Source organism: Nipponia nippon, unplaced genomic scaffold, assembly GCF_047370975.1.
Source record: "Nipponia nippon isolate SJK-2023a ecotype South Korea unplaced genomic scaffold, ASM4737097v1 scaffold_38, whole genome shotgun sequence".
Classification (NCBI taxonomy): domain Eukaryota; kingdom Metazoa; phylum Chordata; class Aves; order Pelecaniformes; family Threskiornithidae; genus Nipponia; species Nipponia nippon.
This window is the reverse complement of record NW_028262356.1, coordinates 2,032,830-2,049,585: the sequence shown is the minus strand read 5'-3', so window position 1 is coordinate 2,049,585 and position 16,756 is coordinate 2,032,830. Positions and strand designations below refer to the sequence as shown.

The 16,756-nt window shown below is 66.7% G+C and overlaps 1 protein-coding gene across 3 annotated transcripts in view; it reads left to right on the top strand.

The window, feature by feature from the left end:
* The window catches only part of PRR12 (proline rich 12), a 41,238-nt gene that overhangs the window by 4,971 nt on the left and 19,511 nt on the right, over nucleotides 1-16,756 (top strand). For all 3 annotated transcript variants that reach the window (XR_015707934.1, XR_015707935.1, XM_087773155.1), the window contains exons 3-5: nucleotides 1,535-1,696; nucleotides 5,268-8,680; nucleotides 13,218-13,767. Coding sequence is in view for 1 of the 3 variants with exons in the window: in XM_087773155.1 (XP_087629281.1) it covers nucleotides 1,535-1,696; nucleotides 5,268-8,680; nucleotides 13,218-13,767 (4,125 nt within the window). In the remaining 2 variants the exon portion in view is untranslated. The remainder of the gene's footprint in view (nucleotides 1-1,534; nucleotides 1,697-5,267; nucleotides 8,681-13,217; nucleotides 13,768-16,756) is intronic.

Below are 16,756 nucleotides of genomic sequence, written 5' to 3'. Positions count from 1 at the left end.
CCCCTGGGTCCCCAGGGGAAGCAGGGCCACCGGTGTCCCCGTGGTGTCCCCGAGCTGTCCCCCCGTGTCCCCGGGGGAAGCAGGGCCACCGGTGTCCCCGAGCTGTCCCCCTGTGTCCCCGGGGGAAGCAGGGCCACCAGTGCCCCCGCGGTGTCCCCGAGCTGTCCCCCCGTGTCCCCAGGGGAAGCAGGGCCACCGGTGTCCCCGCGGCATCCCCGAGCTGTCCCCCCGTGTCCCCGGGGGAAGCAGGGCCACCGGTGCCCCCGCGGTGTCCCCGAGCTGTCCCCCCGTGTCCCCAGGGGAAGCAGGGCCACCGGTGTCCCCGCGGCATCCCCGAGCTGTCCCCCCGTGTCCCCGGGGGAAGCAGGGCCACCGGTGTCCCCGTGGTGTCCCCGAGCTGTGTCCCTGTGTCCCCAGGGGAAGCGGGGCCACCAGAGTCCTCGCGGTGTCCCCAACCTGTCCCCGGGGAAGCAGGGCCACCGGTGTCCCCGCGGTGTCCCCGAGCTGTCCCCCCGTGTCCCCGGGGGAAGCAGGGCCACCGGTGTCCCCGATCTGTCCCCGCGGTGTCCCCGAGCTGTCCCCCCGTGTCCCCGGGGGAAGCAGGGCCACCGGTGTCCCTGCGATGTGTCCCCAGGGGAAGCAGGGCCACCGGTGTCCCCGCGGTGTCCCCAACCTGTCCCCAGGGAAGCAGGGCCACCGGTGTCCCCGAGCTGTCCCCGAGCTGTCCCCCCGTGTCCCCAGGGGAAGCAGGGCCACCGGTGTCCCCGTGGTGTCCCCGAGCTGTGTCCCTGTGTCCCCGGGGGAAGCGGGGCCACCAGAGTCCTCGCGGTGTCCCCAACCTGTCCCCGGGGAAGCAGGGCCACCGGTGTCCCCGCGGTGTCCCCGAGCTGTCCCCCCGTGTCCCCGGGGGAAGCAGGGCCACCGGTGTCCCCGCGGTGTCCCCGAGCTGTCCCCCCGTGTCCCCAGGGGAAGCAGGGCCACCGGTGTCCCCGCGGTGTCCCCGAGCTGTCCCCCCGTGTCCCCGGGGGAAGCAGGGCCACCGGTGTCCCCGTGGTGTCCCCGAGCTGTGTCCCTGTGTCCCCAGGGGAAGCGGGGCCACCAGAGTCCTCGCGGTGTCCCCAACCTGTCCCCGGGGAAGCAGGGCCACCGGTGTCCCCGCGGTGTCCCCGAGCTGTCCCCCCGTGTCCCCGGGGGAAGCAGGGCCACCGGTGTCCCCGCGGTGTCCCCGAGCTGTCCCCCCGTGTCCCCAGGGGAAGCAGGGCCACCGGTGTCCCCGCGGTGTCCCCGAGCTGTCCCCCCGTGTCCCCGGGGGAAGCAGGGCCACCGGTGTCCCCGTGGTGTCCCCGAGCTGTGTCCCTGTGTCCCCAGGGGAAGCGGGGCCACCAGAGTCCTCGCGGTGTCCCCAACCTGTCCCCGGGGAAGCAGGGCCACCGGTGTCCCCGCGGTGTCCCCGAGCTGTCCCCCCGTGTCCCCGGGGGAAGCAGGGCCACCGGTGTCCCCGCGGTGTCCCCGAGCTGTCCCCCCGTGTCCCCAGGGCTGTCGGGGCTCTTCGAGACGGGGCTGCACCACGCGGGCGGCGCGGCGCCCGACGCCTCCGTCATGAACCTCATCTCGGCGCTGGAGTCGCGGGCGCCGCAGCCCGGCCCCTCCGCCTCCTCCCTGCTCTCCCAGTTCCGAACCCCCTCCTGGCAGACTGGTGGGTCTGGGGGGGCCCGATCCTGACCCGGGGGGCGGTGGGGGGGGTCCTGTCCTGCTCTGGGGGGTCCTGTCATGCCCTGAGGGGTCCTGTCCTGGCTGAAGAGGGTCCTATCCTGCACTGGGGGGGTCCTGTCCTGCCCCGGGGGGGTCCTGTCCTGGCTGAAGGGGGACCTATCCTGCTCTGGGGGGAGGTCCTGTCCTGCCCTGAGGGGTTCTGTCCTGGCTGAAGAGGGTCCTATCCTGCTCTGGGGGGTCCTGTCCTGCTCTGGAGGGTCCTGTCCTGCCCCGGGGGGGTCCTGTCCTGGCTGAAGAGGGTCCTATCCTGCTCTGGGGGGGTCCTGTCCTGCCCTGAGGGGTCCTGTCCTGCTCTGAGGGGTCCTGTCATGCCCTGAGGGGTCCTGTCCTGGCTGAAGAGGGTCCTATCCTGCTCTGGGGGGGTCCTGTTCTGCCCTGAGGGGTCCTGTCCTGCTCTGGGACAGCCCAGTCCTGGCTGAAGAAGGTCCTATCCTGCTCTGGGGGGGTCCTGTCCTGCCCTGAGGGGTCCTGTCCTGGCTGAAGAGGGTCCTATCCTGCTCTGGGGGGGTCCTGTTCTGCCCTGAGGGGTCCTGTCCTGCTCTGGGGGATCCTGTCCTGCCCTGAGGGGTCCTGTCCTGGCTGAAGAGGGTCCTATCCTGCTCTGGGGGGGTCCTGTCCTGCTCTGGGGGGTCCTGTCCTGCTCTGGAGGGTGTTGTCCTGCCCCGGTGGTGTCCTGTCCTGGCTGAAGAGGGTCCTATCCTGCTCTGGGGGGGTCCTGTTCTGCCCTGAGGGGTCCTGTCCTGCTCTGGGGGATCCTGTCCTGCCCCGGGGGGGTCCTGTCCTGGCTGAAGAGGGTCCTATCCTGCTCTGGGGGGGTCCTGTCCTGCCCTGAGGGGTCCTGTCCTGGCTGAAGAGGGTCCTATCCTGCTCTGGGGGGGTCCTGTTCTGCCCTGAGGGGTCCTGTCCTGCTCTGGGGGGGTCCTGTCCTGCCCTGAGGGATCCTGTCCTGCTCTGGGGGATCCTGTCCTGCCCCGGGGGGGTCCTGTCCTGGCTGAAGAGGGTCCTATCCTGCTCTGGGGGGGTCCTGTCCTGCCCTGAGGGGTCCTGTCTTGCTCTGGGGGGTCCTGTCCTGGCTGAAGAGGGTCCTATCCTGCTCTGGGGGGGTCCTGTCCTGCCCTGAGGGGTCCTGTCTTGCTCTGGGGGGTCCTGTCCTGGCTGAAGAGGGTCCTATCCTGCTCTGGGGGGTCCTGTCCTGCTCTGGGGGGGTCTTGTCCTGCTTCAGAGAGGGTCCTATCCTGCCCCAGGGCGTTTTATTGTGCCCCAGGGGGTTCTTATTCTGCCCCGGGGGGGTCCTGTCCTGCCCTGGGGGGGTCCTGTCCTGTTCTGGGGGGTCTTATCCTGCTCTGGAGGGTCCTGTCCTGCCCTGAGGGGTCCTGTCCTGGCTGAGGAGGGTCCTATCCTGCCCCAGGGGGTCCTGTCCTGCCCTGAGGGGTCCTGTCCTGGCTGAGGAGGGTCCTATCCTGCCCCAGGGGGTCCTGTCCTGCTCCAGGGGCTTTTATTGTGCCCTAGGGAGGGTCCTGTCCTGCCCCGGGGGCTGTGACCTGCCCCAGAGGGCCCCCATTTGCCCCGAGCAGGCCACCTTCTGCCCCGGGGGCTCCCCGTTTGCCCCAGGGCATCCCCGCTTGCCCCAAGGGAGTCCCCGCTTGCCCCGGGGGAGGCCCCACTTGCCCCAGGGAGCTTCTACTTGCCCCAGGGGGGTCCCCACGTACCCAGAGTGTCCCCACTTGCCCCAGGGGAGTCCCCACTTGCCCCGGGGGTGTCCCCACGGTGTCCCCACTTGCCCCAGGGAGCTTCTACTTGCCCCAAGGGAGTCCCCACTTGCCCCGGGGGTGTCCCCACTTGCCCCAGGGAGCTTCTACTTGCCCCAGGGGGGTCCCCACGTACCCAGAGTGTCCCCGCTTGCCCCAGGGGAGTCCCCACTTGCCCCGGGGGTGTCCCCACAGTGTCCCCACTTGCCCTAGGGAGCTTCTACTTGCCCCAAGGGTGTCCCCACTTGCCCCGGGGGTGTCCCCACGGTGTCCCCACTTGCCCCAGGGAGCTTCTACTTGCCCTAGGGGGGTCTCCACTTGCCCCAGGGAGCTTCTACTTGCCCCAGGGGGGTCCCCATGTATCCAGAGTGTCCCCACTTGCCCCGGGGGTGTCCCCACAGTATCCCCACTTGCCCCAGGGAGCTTCTACTTGCCCCAGGGGGGTCCCCACGTACCCAGAGTGTCCCCACTTGCCCCAGGGGAGGCCCCACTTGCCCCAGGGGTGTCCCCACAGTGTCCCCACTTGCCCCAGGGAGCTTCTACTTGCCCCAGGGGGGTCCCCACTTGCCCTAGGGAGCTTCTACTTGCCCCAGGGAGCTACTACTTGCCCCAGGGGGGTCCCCACGTACCCAGAGTGTCCCCGCTTGCCCCAGGGGAGTCCCCACTTGCCCCGGGGGTGTCCCCACGGTGTCCCCACTTGCCCCAGGGAGCTTCTACTTGCCCCAAGGGAGTCCCCACTTGCCCCGGGGGTGTCCCCACTTGCCCCAGGGAGCTTCTACTTGCCCCAGGGGGGTCCCCACGTACCCAGAGTGTCCCCGCTTGCCCCAGGGGAGTCCCCACTTGCCCCGGGGGTGTCCCCATGGTGTCCCCACTTGCCCCAGGGAGCTTCTACTTGCCCTAGGGGGGTCTCCACTTGCCCCAGGGAGCTTCTACTTGCCCCAGGGGGGTCCCCACGTACCCAGAGTGTCCCCGCTTGCCCCGGGGGAGGCCCCACTTGCCCCAGGGGTGTCCCCACAGTGTCCCCACTTGCCCCAGGGAGCTTCTACTTGCCCCAAGGGAGTCCCCACTTGCCCCGGGGGTGTCCCCACTTGCCCCAGGGAGCTTCTACTTGCCCCAGGGGGGTCCCCACGTACCCAGAGTGTCCCCGCTTGCCCCAGGGGAGTCCCCACTTGCCCCGGGGGTGTCCCCATGGTGTCCCCACTTGCCCCAGGGAGCTTCTACTTGCCCTAGGGGGGTCTCCACTTGCCCCAGGGAGCTTCTACTTGCCCCAGGGGGGTCCCCACGTACCCAGAGTGTCCCCGCTTGCCCCAGGGGAGTCCCCACTTGCCCCGGGGGTGTCCCCACGGTGTCCCCACTTGCCCCAGGGAGCTTCTACTTGCCCCAAGGGAGTCCCCACTTGCCCCGGGGGTGTCCCCACTTGCCCCAGGGAGCTTCTACTTGCCCCAGGGGGGTCCCCACGTACCCAGAGTGTCCCCGCTTGCCCCAGGGGAGTCCCCACTTGCCCCGGGGGTGTCCCCACGGTGTCCCCACTTGCCCTAGGGAGCTTCTACTTGCCCCAGGGGAGTCCCCACTTGCCCTAGGGAGCTTCTACTTGCCCCAGGGGGGTCCCCACGTACCCAGAGTGTCCCCACTTGCCCCAGGGGAGTCCCCACTTGCCCCGGGGGTGTCCCCACAGTATCCCCACTTGCCCCAGGGAGCTTCTACTAGCCCCGGGCCATCTCACCCCCTTTCTCTCCCTCCCCGTAGCCATGCACACGCCGGCGCCGGCCGAACTCTTCATCTCGGGAGCTTTGCCGGGTTCGGGCACCTTCCCATCCTCCTCGGCTCTCAGCGCCTACCAGCACCCGGCCTCCTTCAGCGGGCGCAGCTTCCCGGTCAGCTCGCCGCTCAGCTTGCCCGAGGCCGCCTTCAGCCCCGGCTCCAACGGCCTCCTCTCCCCGCACGACCCCCTCCTCCACATCAAACCCACCCAACCCAGCGTTCCCTCCTCTCTGGGATTCGAACGTCTCGGCGGCGCCGTTTTAGGTTCCGGTTTACCGGCGCAAGGTTCGGCGTATCGAGGACCGCCCAGTTCTTCCCAGTTTAACCTGCTTTCCGCTCCCTTAGCCGCTCCGGCGGAACAACCGGCTCAACTCTACAACGCTTCGGTATTCGGCGGCGGCGGCGGGGATCGGGCCGTACCGCGACAAGACAGCGTCATCAAGCACTACCAGCGACCGGCGGGCGCGCAGCCGCAACTACCGCCGGCGGCGCACAGCCTCCAGCACTACCTGAGCTGCGGTGGTACCTACCAGCAAATGCCGCACCGCGCCGCCCTCTCCTGCAGCCCTTTGGGGGAACAATCCCCCGCCAGTTCCGAGGGTTCTCAACAACCCCCCAAAAACACCCCGGCTCCTCGACCCGAACCGACGCAAAGTTATCGCCCCATCATTCAATCGCCGGCGTATTCCGGCGGTAGCGGCGGCGGCGGCGGCGGAGCCGGCGGCGGCGCCGGCGCCAGCAACGGCGGTACCAAATCCAAGAGTTATTCGGCTTCGCGCCAGACCCCTCGCTCCACCGCCACCCCCAAGTGCCAAAGCAGCTACACCCCCAGCACCCCCAAACCCAGCTCCGTCATCGCCAGCCAATCCCCCGCTTATTCTCCTGGCCAACCCCAAAATTTGTTAGCCATGGGGCCGACGGCCGGCTACGGCACCAACCCGCCGGCTCCTCAGAACCTGGGGGCCGGCGGGCAGCCCGCCGGGGGCTTCAGCGGCGGGCAGGGGGGGGATTTGGGGGGCAAAGCCCCCAGTTACCCCGCCGGGGGGCAAGGCGGGGGGCCGGGGGGCCAGGGCGGGCAGGGCCTACAACCCTGCGTCAGCCAAGGTCAGACGTATTCCCCCGAGCAGCTCCAGGCGTTGCCGTACGGGGTACAACCCGAGGGAGGACAGGCGGCGGCGTACGGACCCCCGGCCCCCTCCCAGGGTTTGCCCACCGCCAGTCCTTCCCTCAGCTACAGCACCGGCCACTCGCCCGCCATGCCGGCCCCCTTGCCCTACGCCGGCTTGGGGGCTTCCAGCCCCTCACCCATCATCCGACCCCTTCAGTCCCCGCCGGCCGCTCGCCCCCAGAGCGGGGCATCGCCGGGACAATCCCAAAAATACCTGGGATCCGTTTTATCCCCTTCTTTTATGGCACCGGGATACGGGGGAGCTCCGGGGGGGTTGGAACGACCTCCCCCCGCTTTCGGGAAAGGAGGGAAAGGGGAGGCGGAGCTGTTGGCGGCCGAACGGAGCGAGGACGAGGATTTTCTCATCCAACATCTCCTGCAAGCCCCCAGCCCGCCCCGCGGGCCGGCCGAGGGGCTGGGGGCCTGCGAGGAGCGGGGGGGGGCAGGGAAGGGGCTGGGGGGCTACGGGGGGCTGGGGAAGGCGGAGGAGAGGTATCAGCTGCAGAGCGTTATCCGGCCCAATTCCAACCTGGAAGGGCCGGCGGCTTTGGAATTGGCTCTTTTAAAGGAAAAGAAAAAACCCGAGCGAGGGAAGGAATATCGGGGGGCCGGCGGGGGGGCCGGCGCGGGGGGCGAGGGGCTAGCGGCCACCTCGGTGGTCCATTACGGCCACCAGCCCCCTCCCCTCGATTCCTACGGGCAGGAATTGAAAAAACCGGCCGAGCACTTGGCCGGCGGCAAGGAACTGGGGCAACCCCACGCTTACTTGCCCAAGACCCCCGAACACGGGCGACTGGTGGCCGAGGGTCCCCCCTTGGAGCCCCACGGGCTCCTGTTGGATCCCCCCCCCGAACTGGGACCGGTACCGGTGGTACCGGTAGCCGTACCGGTACCGGGGGGGTCTCTTCTCCCCTCCGTCCTGACCCACACCCAAAGCCAGCTTCACCCCCGCGCCAAGGGCAGACCCCCCCTCGACGTTCACCTCTTGGAGCAACAACGGATGCCGCCCCCGCCGCCGCCGCCCCCGCCGCCGCCGCCGCCGGCTCCCCCGGCCCCCCCGGCCCCGCCGGCCGCCCCCTCGCCCCAGCTCCTCTTAGAAGCCCACCTCCACCAAGCCCACGTCCGTTCGCAGGGGCTGGACCCCCAAGCCCCCCCGCCGTTGCCCCCCGAGCCCATGGAGGTGTTGCCGGCCCCCCAGGAGATCCAAGACTTTTTGGAACCCCCCTTGGGGTTGGAACCTCATTTGGGACAGGCCGGGGGGGTACAAGGACCCCCCGGGCACCTCCTGGACCCCGAAGGGGGGCCGTCGGTGGCCCCCGCGTCGCTGGAAGCCAAGGACCAGTTCGCCGAAGGGGGGAGCCCGGCGGGGGGGAAGGGTCGCTTCGTCCCCCTGACCTCCATTTGCTTCCCCGACGCTTTGCTACAGGACGAAGACCGGGGTTTTTTCCCCGGGATGGAGGACATGTTCGGTCCCCCCCCCGAAGATTTCCCCAAGACCGCCGAGGAAGAGGAGGAGGAAGGCAACGGGGGGTTAGAAACCCGTCCCGAAGGGCTGAAGGCTCCCCCTTACGACATGGGGCAGAGTTACCCCGCTTTTTGCCCCGCCGACGGGGCGACCGGCGAAGCCCCCGCCTTGGGGTTGGAACCCCCCAAACACGAGTTACCCTCCACCGTCAACGCCGAACCCTTGGGCCTGATCCAGAGCACGGGCGAGGGGACCAAACCCCCCCTCGCCGCTCCTCTTTTTTGTTCTTCCAAACCCAAAAAGCTGCTCAAAACCTCTTCCTTCCACCTCCTCCGCAAGCGCGATCCCTTCCCGCCCCCCAAAAAAACCTACGCCCAAGAGTACGAATTCGAGGACGACGAGGACAAGGCCGACGTCCCCGCCGACATCCGTCTCAACAGCCGCCGCCTGCCCGATCTCCTGCCCGACCTCATCTCCAGTTGCCGAGCCCGGCCCAGCCTCAGCCCCATGGGCGACATCGATTTTTGTCCCCATCCCGGACCCCATCCCGGACCCAAAAAACGAGGCCGCAAACCCACCAAACCCAAACGCGAGGGACCCCCGAGACCCCGGGGGCGACCCCGTATCCGACCCTTGGCCGATCCCCCCGGTCTCCTGGCTCCCGACGGACCCAAAAAACCCCGAGGAAGAGGACGGGGACGGGGGAAGAAGGGCGGCGAGGAGGGGGCCGACGGCAACGGCCTCGAGCCCCTCAAGCCCCTCAAGGTGAGGATTTGGGGGGGGGGTGAGGGGGTTTTGGGGTGCTGGGGGGTCTTGGGAGGCAGAAGTTGGGGGAAAAGGGGTTTTTTGGGGGGTTCCCCTCGTCCGTTGCCTCCCAGTAGCCCCCAAAAGCCCCAGGGATGGGGATGGCCTTGGCTTGGAGCCCCCCAAACCCCTCGAGGTGAGGATTTGGGGGGGGGTTCAGGGGGTTTTGGGGTGCTGGGGGGTGCTGGGGGGTCTTGGGGTGCAGAGATTGGGGGGCAAGGAGATATTTGGGGGGGTCCCAGTTGCTCTTGGGCCACTGGGGGGCACTGGTCAGTATTGGGGAGAGTTTTGGGGTGATTGTTGGGGCACTGGGAGGAACTGGGGGACAGTGGAATGGACTGGGGGGGCACTGGTCAGTATTGGGGAGAGTTTTGGGGTGATTGTTGGGGCACTGGGAGGAACTGGGGGACAGTGGAATGGACTGGGGGGGGCACTGGTCAGTATTGGGGAGAGTTTTGGGGTGATTGTTGGGGCACTGGGAGGAACTGGGGGACAGTGGAATGGACTGGGGGGGCACTGGTCAGTATTGGGGAGAGTTTTGGGGTGATTGTTGGGGCACTGGGAGGAACTGGGGGACAGTGGAATGGACTGGGGGGGGCACTGGTAAGTACCGGGGGGCTCGGGGCGGGGGGGGTTAGGGTGTGGTACAAAGGGTTACTGGAGTACTGGGAGCTCTTGGGGGCACTGGGAGCTCCTGGGGGTTACTGGTAAGTACTGGCGGGGCTTTGAGAGTGTTTAGGGCATGACAGGACAATTGGGGAGCTGGAAGATAATGGGCGCACTGGGAGATACTGGGGGGGCACTGGGAGGTCCTTGGGGGGTACAGGGAGATAATGGGGGCACTGGGAGGTCCTTAGGGGGCACTGGGAGCTCCTTGGGGTGCACTGGGAGCTCCTGGGGGGCACTGGGAGATATTGGGGACACTGGATGCTCCTGGGGGGCACTGGGAACTAATGGGGGCCCTGGGAGCTCCTGGGGGGACACTGGGAGATAGTGGGGGCACTGGGAGATACTAGGGGGCACTGGGAGCTCCTGGGGGGGCACTGGGTGCTCCTGGGGGGCACTGGGAGCTCCTGGGGGTCATTGGGAGCTCCTGGGGGTCACTGGGAGATGATGGGGGGCACTGGGAGCCACTGGGGGTCACTGGGAGATGGGGGGGGCACTGGGAGATACTGGGGGGGGGCACTGGGAGATGCTGGAGACACTGGATGCTCCTGGGGTGGCACTGGGAGCTCCTGGGGGGCACTGGATGCTCCTGGGGTGGCACTGGGAGCTCCTGGGGGTCACTGGGAGCTCCTGGGGGTCACTGGGAGATACTGGGGACACTGGATGCTCCTGGGGTGGCACTGGGAGCTCCTGGGGTGGCACTGGGAGCTCCTGGGGGGTCACTGGGAGATACTGGGGACACTGGATGCTCCTGGGGTGGCACTGGGAGCTCCTGGGGGTCACTGGGAGATACTGGGGACACTGGATGCTCCTGGGGGTCACTGGGAGCTCCTGGGGGTCACTGGGAGATACTGGGGACACTGGATGCTCCTGGGGTGGCACTGGGAGCTCCTGGGGGGTCACTGGGAGATACTGGGGGTCACTGGGAGCTCCTGGGGGGTCACTGGGAGATACTGGGGACACTGGATGCTCCTGGGGTGGCACTGGGAGCTCCTGGGGGTCACTGGGAGACACTGGGGGTCACTGGGAGATGCTGGGGGTCACTGGGAGATACTGGGGGGCACTGGGAGATGATGGGGGGCACTGGGAGATGATGGGGGGCACTGGGAGCCACTGGGGGTCACTGGGAGATAGGGGGGCACTGGGAGATACTGGGGGGGCACTGGGAGATGCTGGGGACACTGGATGCTCCTGGGGTGGCACTGGGAGATGCTGGGGGGGCACTGGATGCTCCTGGGGTGGCACTGGGAGCTCCTGGGGGTCACTGGGAGATACTGGGGACACTGGGAGATACTGGGGACACTGGATGCTCCTGGGGTGGCACTGGGAGCTCCTGGGGGGGCACTGGGAGCTCCTGGGGGTCACTGGGAGATACTGGGGGGGCACTGGGAGATACTGGGGTGGCACTGGGAGCTCCTGGGGGTCACTGGGAGATACTGGGGACACTGGATGCTCCTGGGGGGGCACTGGGAGATGATGGGGGGCACTGGGAGCTCCTGGGGGTCACTGGGAGCTCGTGGGGGTCACTGGGAGATACTGGGGACACTGGATGCTCCTGGGGTGGCACTGGGAGATGATGGGGGTCACTGGGAGCTCGTGGGGGTCACTGGGAGATACTGGGGACACTGGATGCTCCTGGGAGGGGCACTGGGAGATGATGGGGGTCACTGGGAGCTCCTGGGGGTCACTGGGAGATACTGGGGGGGCACTGGGAGATACTGGGGACACTGGATGCTCCTGGGGTGGCACTGGGAGATGATGGGGGGCACTGGGAGCTCCTGGGGGTCACTGGGAGATACTGGGGACAGTGGATGCTCCTGGGAGGGGCACTGGGAGCTCCTGGGGGGTCACTGGGACATACTGGGGACACTGGATGCTCCTGGGGTGGCACTGGGAGCTCCTGGGGGGGCACTGGGAGCTCCTGGGGGGGCACTGGGAGATACTGGGGACACTGGATGCTTCTGGGGGGGCACTGGGAGCTCGTGGGGGTCACTGGGAGATACTGGGGACACTGGATGCTCCTGGGGTGGCACTGGGAGATGATGGGGGGCACTGGGAGATACTGGGGACACTGGATGCTCCTGGGGTGGCACTGGGAGATGATGGGGGGGCACTGGATGCTCCTGGGGTGGCACTGGGAGATACTGGGGGGGCACTGGGAGATACTGGGGACACTGGATGCTCCTGGGGTGGCACTGGGAGATGCTGGGGGTCACTGGGAGCTCCTGGGGGTCACTGGGAGATACTGGGGACACTGGATGCTCCTGGGAGGGGCACTGGGAGCTCCTGGGGGGTCACTGGGAGATACTGGGGACACTGGATGCTCCTGGGGTGGCACTGGGAGCTCCTGGGGGTCACTGGGAGCTCCTGGGGGTCACTGGGAGATACTGGGGACACTGGATGCTCCTGGGAGGGGCACTGGGAGCTCCTGGGGGGTCACTGCGAGATACTGGGGACACTGGATGCTCCTGGGGTGGAACTGGGAGATGATGGGGGTCACTGGGAGCTCCTGGGGGTCACTGGGAGATACTGGGTGGTCACTGGGAGATACTGGGGACACTGGATGCTCCTGGGGTGGCACTGGGAGATGATGGGGGGCACTGGGAGCTCCTGGGGGTCACTGGGAGATACTGGGGACAGTGGATGCTCCTGGGAGGGGCACTGGGAGCTCCTGGGGGTCACTGGGAGCTCCTGGGGGTCACTGGGAGATACTGGGGGTCACTGGGAGCTCCTGGGGGGTCACTGGGAGATACTGGGGACACTGGATGCTCCTGGGGTGGCACTGGGAGCTCCTGGGGGTCACTGGGAGACACTGGGGATCACTGGGAGATACTGGGGGTCACTGGGAGATACTGGGGGGCACTGGGAGATGATGGGGGGCACTGGGAGATGATGGGGGGCACTGGGAGCCACTGGGGGTCACTGGGAGATAGGGGGGGGCACTGGGAGATACTGGGGGGGGGCACTGGGAGATGCTGGGGACACTGGATGCTCCTGGGGTGGCACTGGGAGCTCCTGGGGGGGCACTGGATGCTCCTGGGGTGGCACTGGGAGCTCCTGGGGGTCACTGGGAGATACTGGGGACACTGGGAGATACTGGGGACACTGGATGCTCCTGGGGTGGCACTGGGAGCTCCTGGGGGGGCACTGGGAGCTCCTGGGGGGGCACTGGGAGATACTGGGGACACTGGATGCTTCTGGGGGGGCACTGGGAGCTCGTGGGGGTCACTGGGAGATACTGGGGACACTGGATGCTCCTGGGGTGGCACTGGGAGATGATGGGGGGCACTGGGAGCTCCTGGGGGTCACTGGGAGATACTGGGGACACTGGATGCTCCTGGGAGGGGCACTGGGAGCTCCTGGGGGGTCACTGGGAGCTCCTGGGGGGGCACTGGGAGCTCCTGGGGGGTCACTGGGAGATACTGGGGGGCACTGGGAGCTCCTGGGGTGGCACTGGGAGCTCCTGGGGGTCACTGGGAGATACTGGGGACACTGGATGCTCCTGGGGGGGCACTGGGAGCTCCTGGGGGTCACTGGGAGATACTGGGGGACACTGGATGCTCCTGGGGTGGCACTGGGAGCTCCTGGGGGTCACTGGGAGCTCCTGGGGGTCACTGGGAGATACTGGGTGGTCACTGGGAGATACTGGGGACACTGGATGCTCCTGGGGTGGCACTGGGAGCTCCTGGGGGTCACTGGGAGCTCCTGGGGGTCACTGGGAGATACTGGGGGGCACTGGGAGCTCCTGGGGGGCACTGGGAGACACTGGGGGTCCCTGTGGCCCCCAGTCCACCCCGGGGAGCCCCCCTAACACCCCCTCCCCCCCCCCCAGATCAAGCTGGCGGTGCCGAAGGCGGGGGAGGGCCCGCTGCCCTCGGAAGGGGGGGTTCCCCCCGGCCCGGGCGCCCCCCCCCCAGCCCCCGACGCCCCCCTCGACACCACCCAGACGCGAGAACGCATCAAACAGAAAATCAAGGAGGTAGAGGAGAAACAACCGGAGATGAAGTCGGGTTTCATGGCTTCCTTCCTGGATTTCCTCAAATCCGGCAAACGCCAGGCTTTGCCCCCCGCCGCCGCCGCCGCCGCCGCCGCCGCCAGCCCCTCCAAGACCCCCCGCGTCCCCCCCGCCGCCCCCTTCGCCGTCGGCCCCCCGATATTACCCGGGGGGCTGGAGGGGACGGAGAGCGAGGGTTTGGTCATGGCGTGTCCCAGTCCTTGCAAACGCCTGGACGAGGAGCTGAAACGCAACCTGGAGACGCTGCCTTCCTTCTCCTCCGACGAGGAAGACTCCGTCAGCAAGAACCAGGACCTGCAGAAGAGCATCTCCTCCGCCATCTCCGCCCTCTACGACCCCGCCGACCGCAAGGACCCCGACCCCGCCGGTGCGTGGGCTCTGCTCGAGACGGCCCCGCGCCCCCCTCGCCCTCCGGTTCCGCGTGGGGATCCGGAGGGATCGACCTGGGAGCCCCCGGGACCCATAGAGAGCTCCTGGGACCCATAGTGACCTCCTGCGACCCATAGAGAGCTGCTGGGACCCATAGAGACCTCCTGGGACCCCTAGTCACCTCCTGGGACCCATAGTGACCTTCTGGGACCCATAGAGAGCTCCTGGGACCCATAGAGAGCTGCTGGGAGTCACTGGGACCCATAGAGAGCCCCTGGGACCCATAGAGAGCCCCTGGGACCCCTAGTGACCTCCTGGGACCCATAGCGACCTGGGACCCATAGAGAGCTGCTGGGAGTCACTGGGACCCATAGAGAGCTCCTGGGACCCATAGAGAGCTGCTGGGACCCATAGTGACCTTCTGGGACCCATAGAGACCTCCTGGGACCCATAGTGACCTTCTGGGACCCATAGAGACCTCCTGGGACCCATAGAGAGCTGCTGGGATCCATAGTGACCTTCTGGGACCCATAGAGAGCTGCTGGGACCCATAGTGACCTTCTGGGACCCATAGAGAGCTGCTGGGACCCATAGTGACCTCCTGGGACCCATAGAGAGCCCCTGGGACCCATAGTGTCCTTCTGGGACCCATAGTGACCTCCTGGGACCCATAGAGAGCTGCTGGGACCCATAGTGTCCTTCTGGGACCCATAGTGACCTCCTGGGACCCATAGAGAGCTGCTGGGAGTCACTGGGACCCATAGAGAGCTGCTGGGACCCATAGTGACCTTCTGGGACCCATAGTGACCTCCTGGGACCCATAGAGAGCTGCTGGGACCCATAGAGAGCTGCTGGGAGTCACTGGGACCCATAGAGAGCTGCTGGGACCCATAGTGAACTCCTGGGACCCATAGTGACCTTCTGGGACCCATAGAGAGCTCCTGGGACCCATAGTGACCTTCTGGGACCCATAGAGAGCTCCTGGGACCCATAGAGAGCTGCTGGGAGTCACTGGGACCCATAGAGACCTCCTGGGACCCATAGAGAGCTCCTGGGACCCATAGAGAGCTGCTGGGAGTCACTGGGACCCATAGAGACCTCCTGGGACCCATAGAGAGCTCCTGGGACCCATAGAGAGCTGCTGGGACCCATAGAGAGCTGCTGGGAGTCACTGGGACCCATAGAGACCTCCTGGGACCCATAGAGAGCTGCTGGGACCCATAGTGAACTCCTGGGACCCATAGTGACCTTCTGGGACCCATAGAGAGCTCCTGGGACCCATAGAGAGCTGCTGGGACCCATAGTGACCTTCTGGGACCCATAGAGAGCTCCTGGGACCCATAGTGACCTCCTGCGACCCATAGAGAGCTGCTGGGACCCATAGAGACCTCCTGGGACCCCTAGTGACCTCCTGGGACCCATAGAGAGCCCCTGGGACCCATAGAGAGCTCCTGGGACCCATAGAGAGCTGCTGGGACCCATAGAGAGCTGCTGGGAGTCACTGGGACCCATAGAGACCTCCTGGGACCCATAGAGAGCCCCTGGGACCCCTAGTGACCTCCTGGGACCCATAGCGACCTGGGACCCATAGAGAGCTGCTGGGAGTCACTGGGACCCATAGAGAGCTGCTGGGACCCATAGTGACCTTCTGGGACCCATAGAGACCTCCTGGGACCCATAGTGACCTTCTGGGACCCATAGAGAGCTCCTGGGACCCATAGAGAGCTGCTGGGACCCATAGTGACCTTCTGGGACCCATAGAGAGCTCCTGGGACCCATAGAGAGCTGCTGGGAGTCACTGGGACCCCTAGAGAGCTCCTGGGACCCATAGAGACCTCCTGGGACCCATAGAGAGCTGCTGGGACCCCTAGTGACCTCCTGGGACCCATAGAGAGCCCCTGGGACCCCTAGTGACCTCCTGGGACCCATAGCGACCTGGGACCCATAGAGAGCTCCTGGGACCCATAGAGAGCTCCTGGGACCCATAGTGACCTCCTGCGACCCATAGAGAGCTGCTGGGACCCATAGAGACCTCCTGGGACCCCTAGTCACCTCCTGGGACCCATAGTGACCTTCTGGGACCCATAGAGAGCTCCTGGGACCCATAGAGAGCTGCTGGGAGTCACTGGGACCCATAGAGAGCCCCTGGGACCCATAGAGAGCCCCTGGGACCCCTAGTGACCTCCTGGGACCCATAGCGACCTGGGACCCATAGAGAGCTGCTGGGAGTCACTGGGACCCATAGAGAGCTCCTGGGACCCATAGAGAGCTGCTGGGACCCATAGTGACCTTCTGGGACCCATAGAGACCTCCTGGGACCCATAGAGAGCTGCTGGGATCCATAGTGACCTTCTGGGACCCATAGAGAGCTGCTGGGACCCATAGTGACCTTCTGGGACCCATAGAGAGCTGCTGGGACCCATAGTGACCTCCTGGGACCCATAGAGAGCCCCTGGGACCCATAGTGTCCTTCTGGGACCCATAGTGACCTCCTGGGACCCATAGAGAGCTGCTGGGACCCATAGTGTCCTTCTGGGACCCATAGTGACCTCCTGGGACCCATAGAGAGCTGCTGGGAGTCACTGGGACCCATAGAGAGCTGCTGGGACCCATAGTGACCTTCTGGGACCCATAGTGACCTCCTGGGACCCATAGAGAGCTGCTGGGACCCATAGAGAGCTGCTGGGAGTCACTGGGACCCATAGAGAGCTGCTGGGACCCATAGTGAACTCCTGGGACCCATAGTGACCTTCTGGGACCCATAGAGAGCTCCTGGGACCCATAGTGACCTTCTGGGACCCATAGAGAGCTCCTGGGACCCATAGAGAGCTGCTGGGAGTTACTGGGACCCATAGAGAGCTCCTGGGACCCATAGAGAGCTGCTGGGACCCATAGAGAGCTGCTGGGAGTCACTGGGACCCATAGAGAGCTGCTGGGACCCATAGAGAGCTCCTGGGACCCATAGAGAGCTGCTGGGACCCATAGAG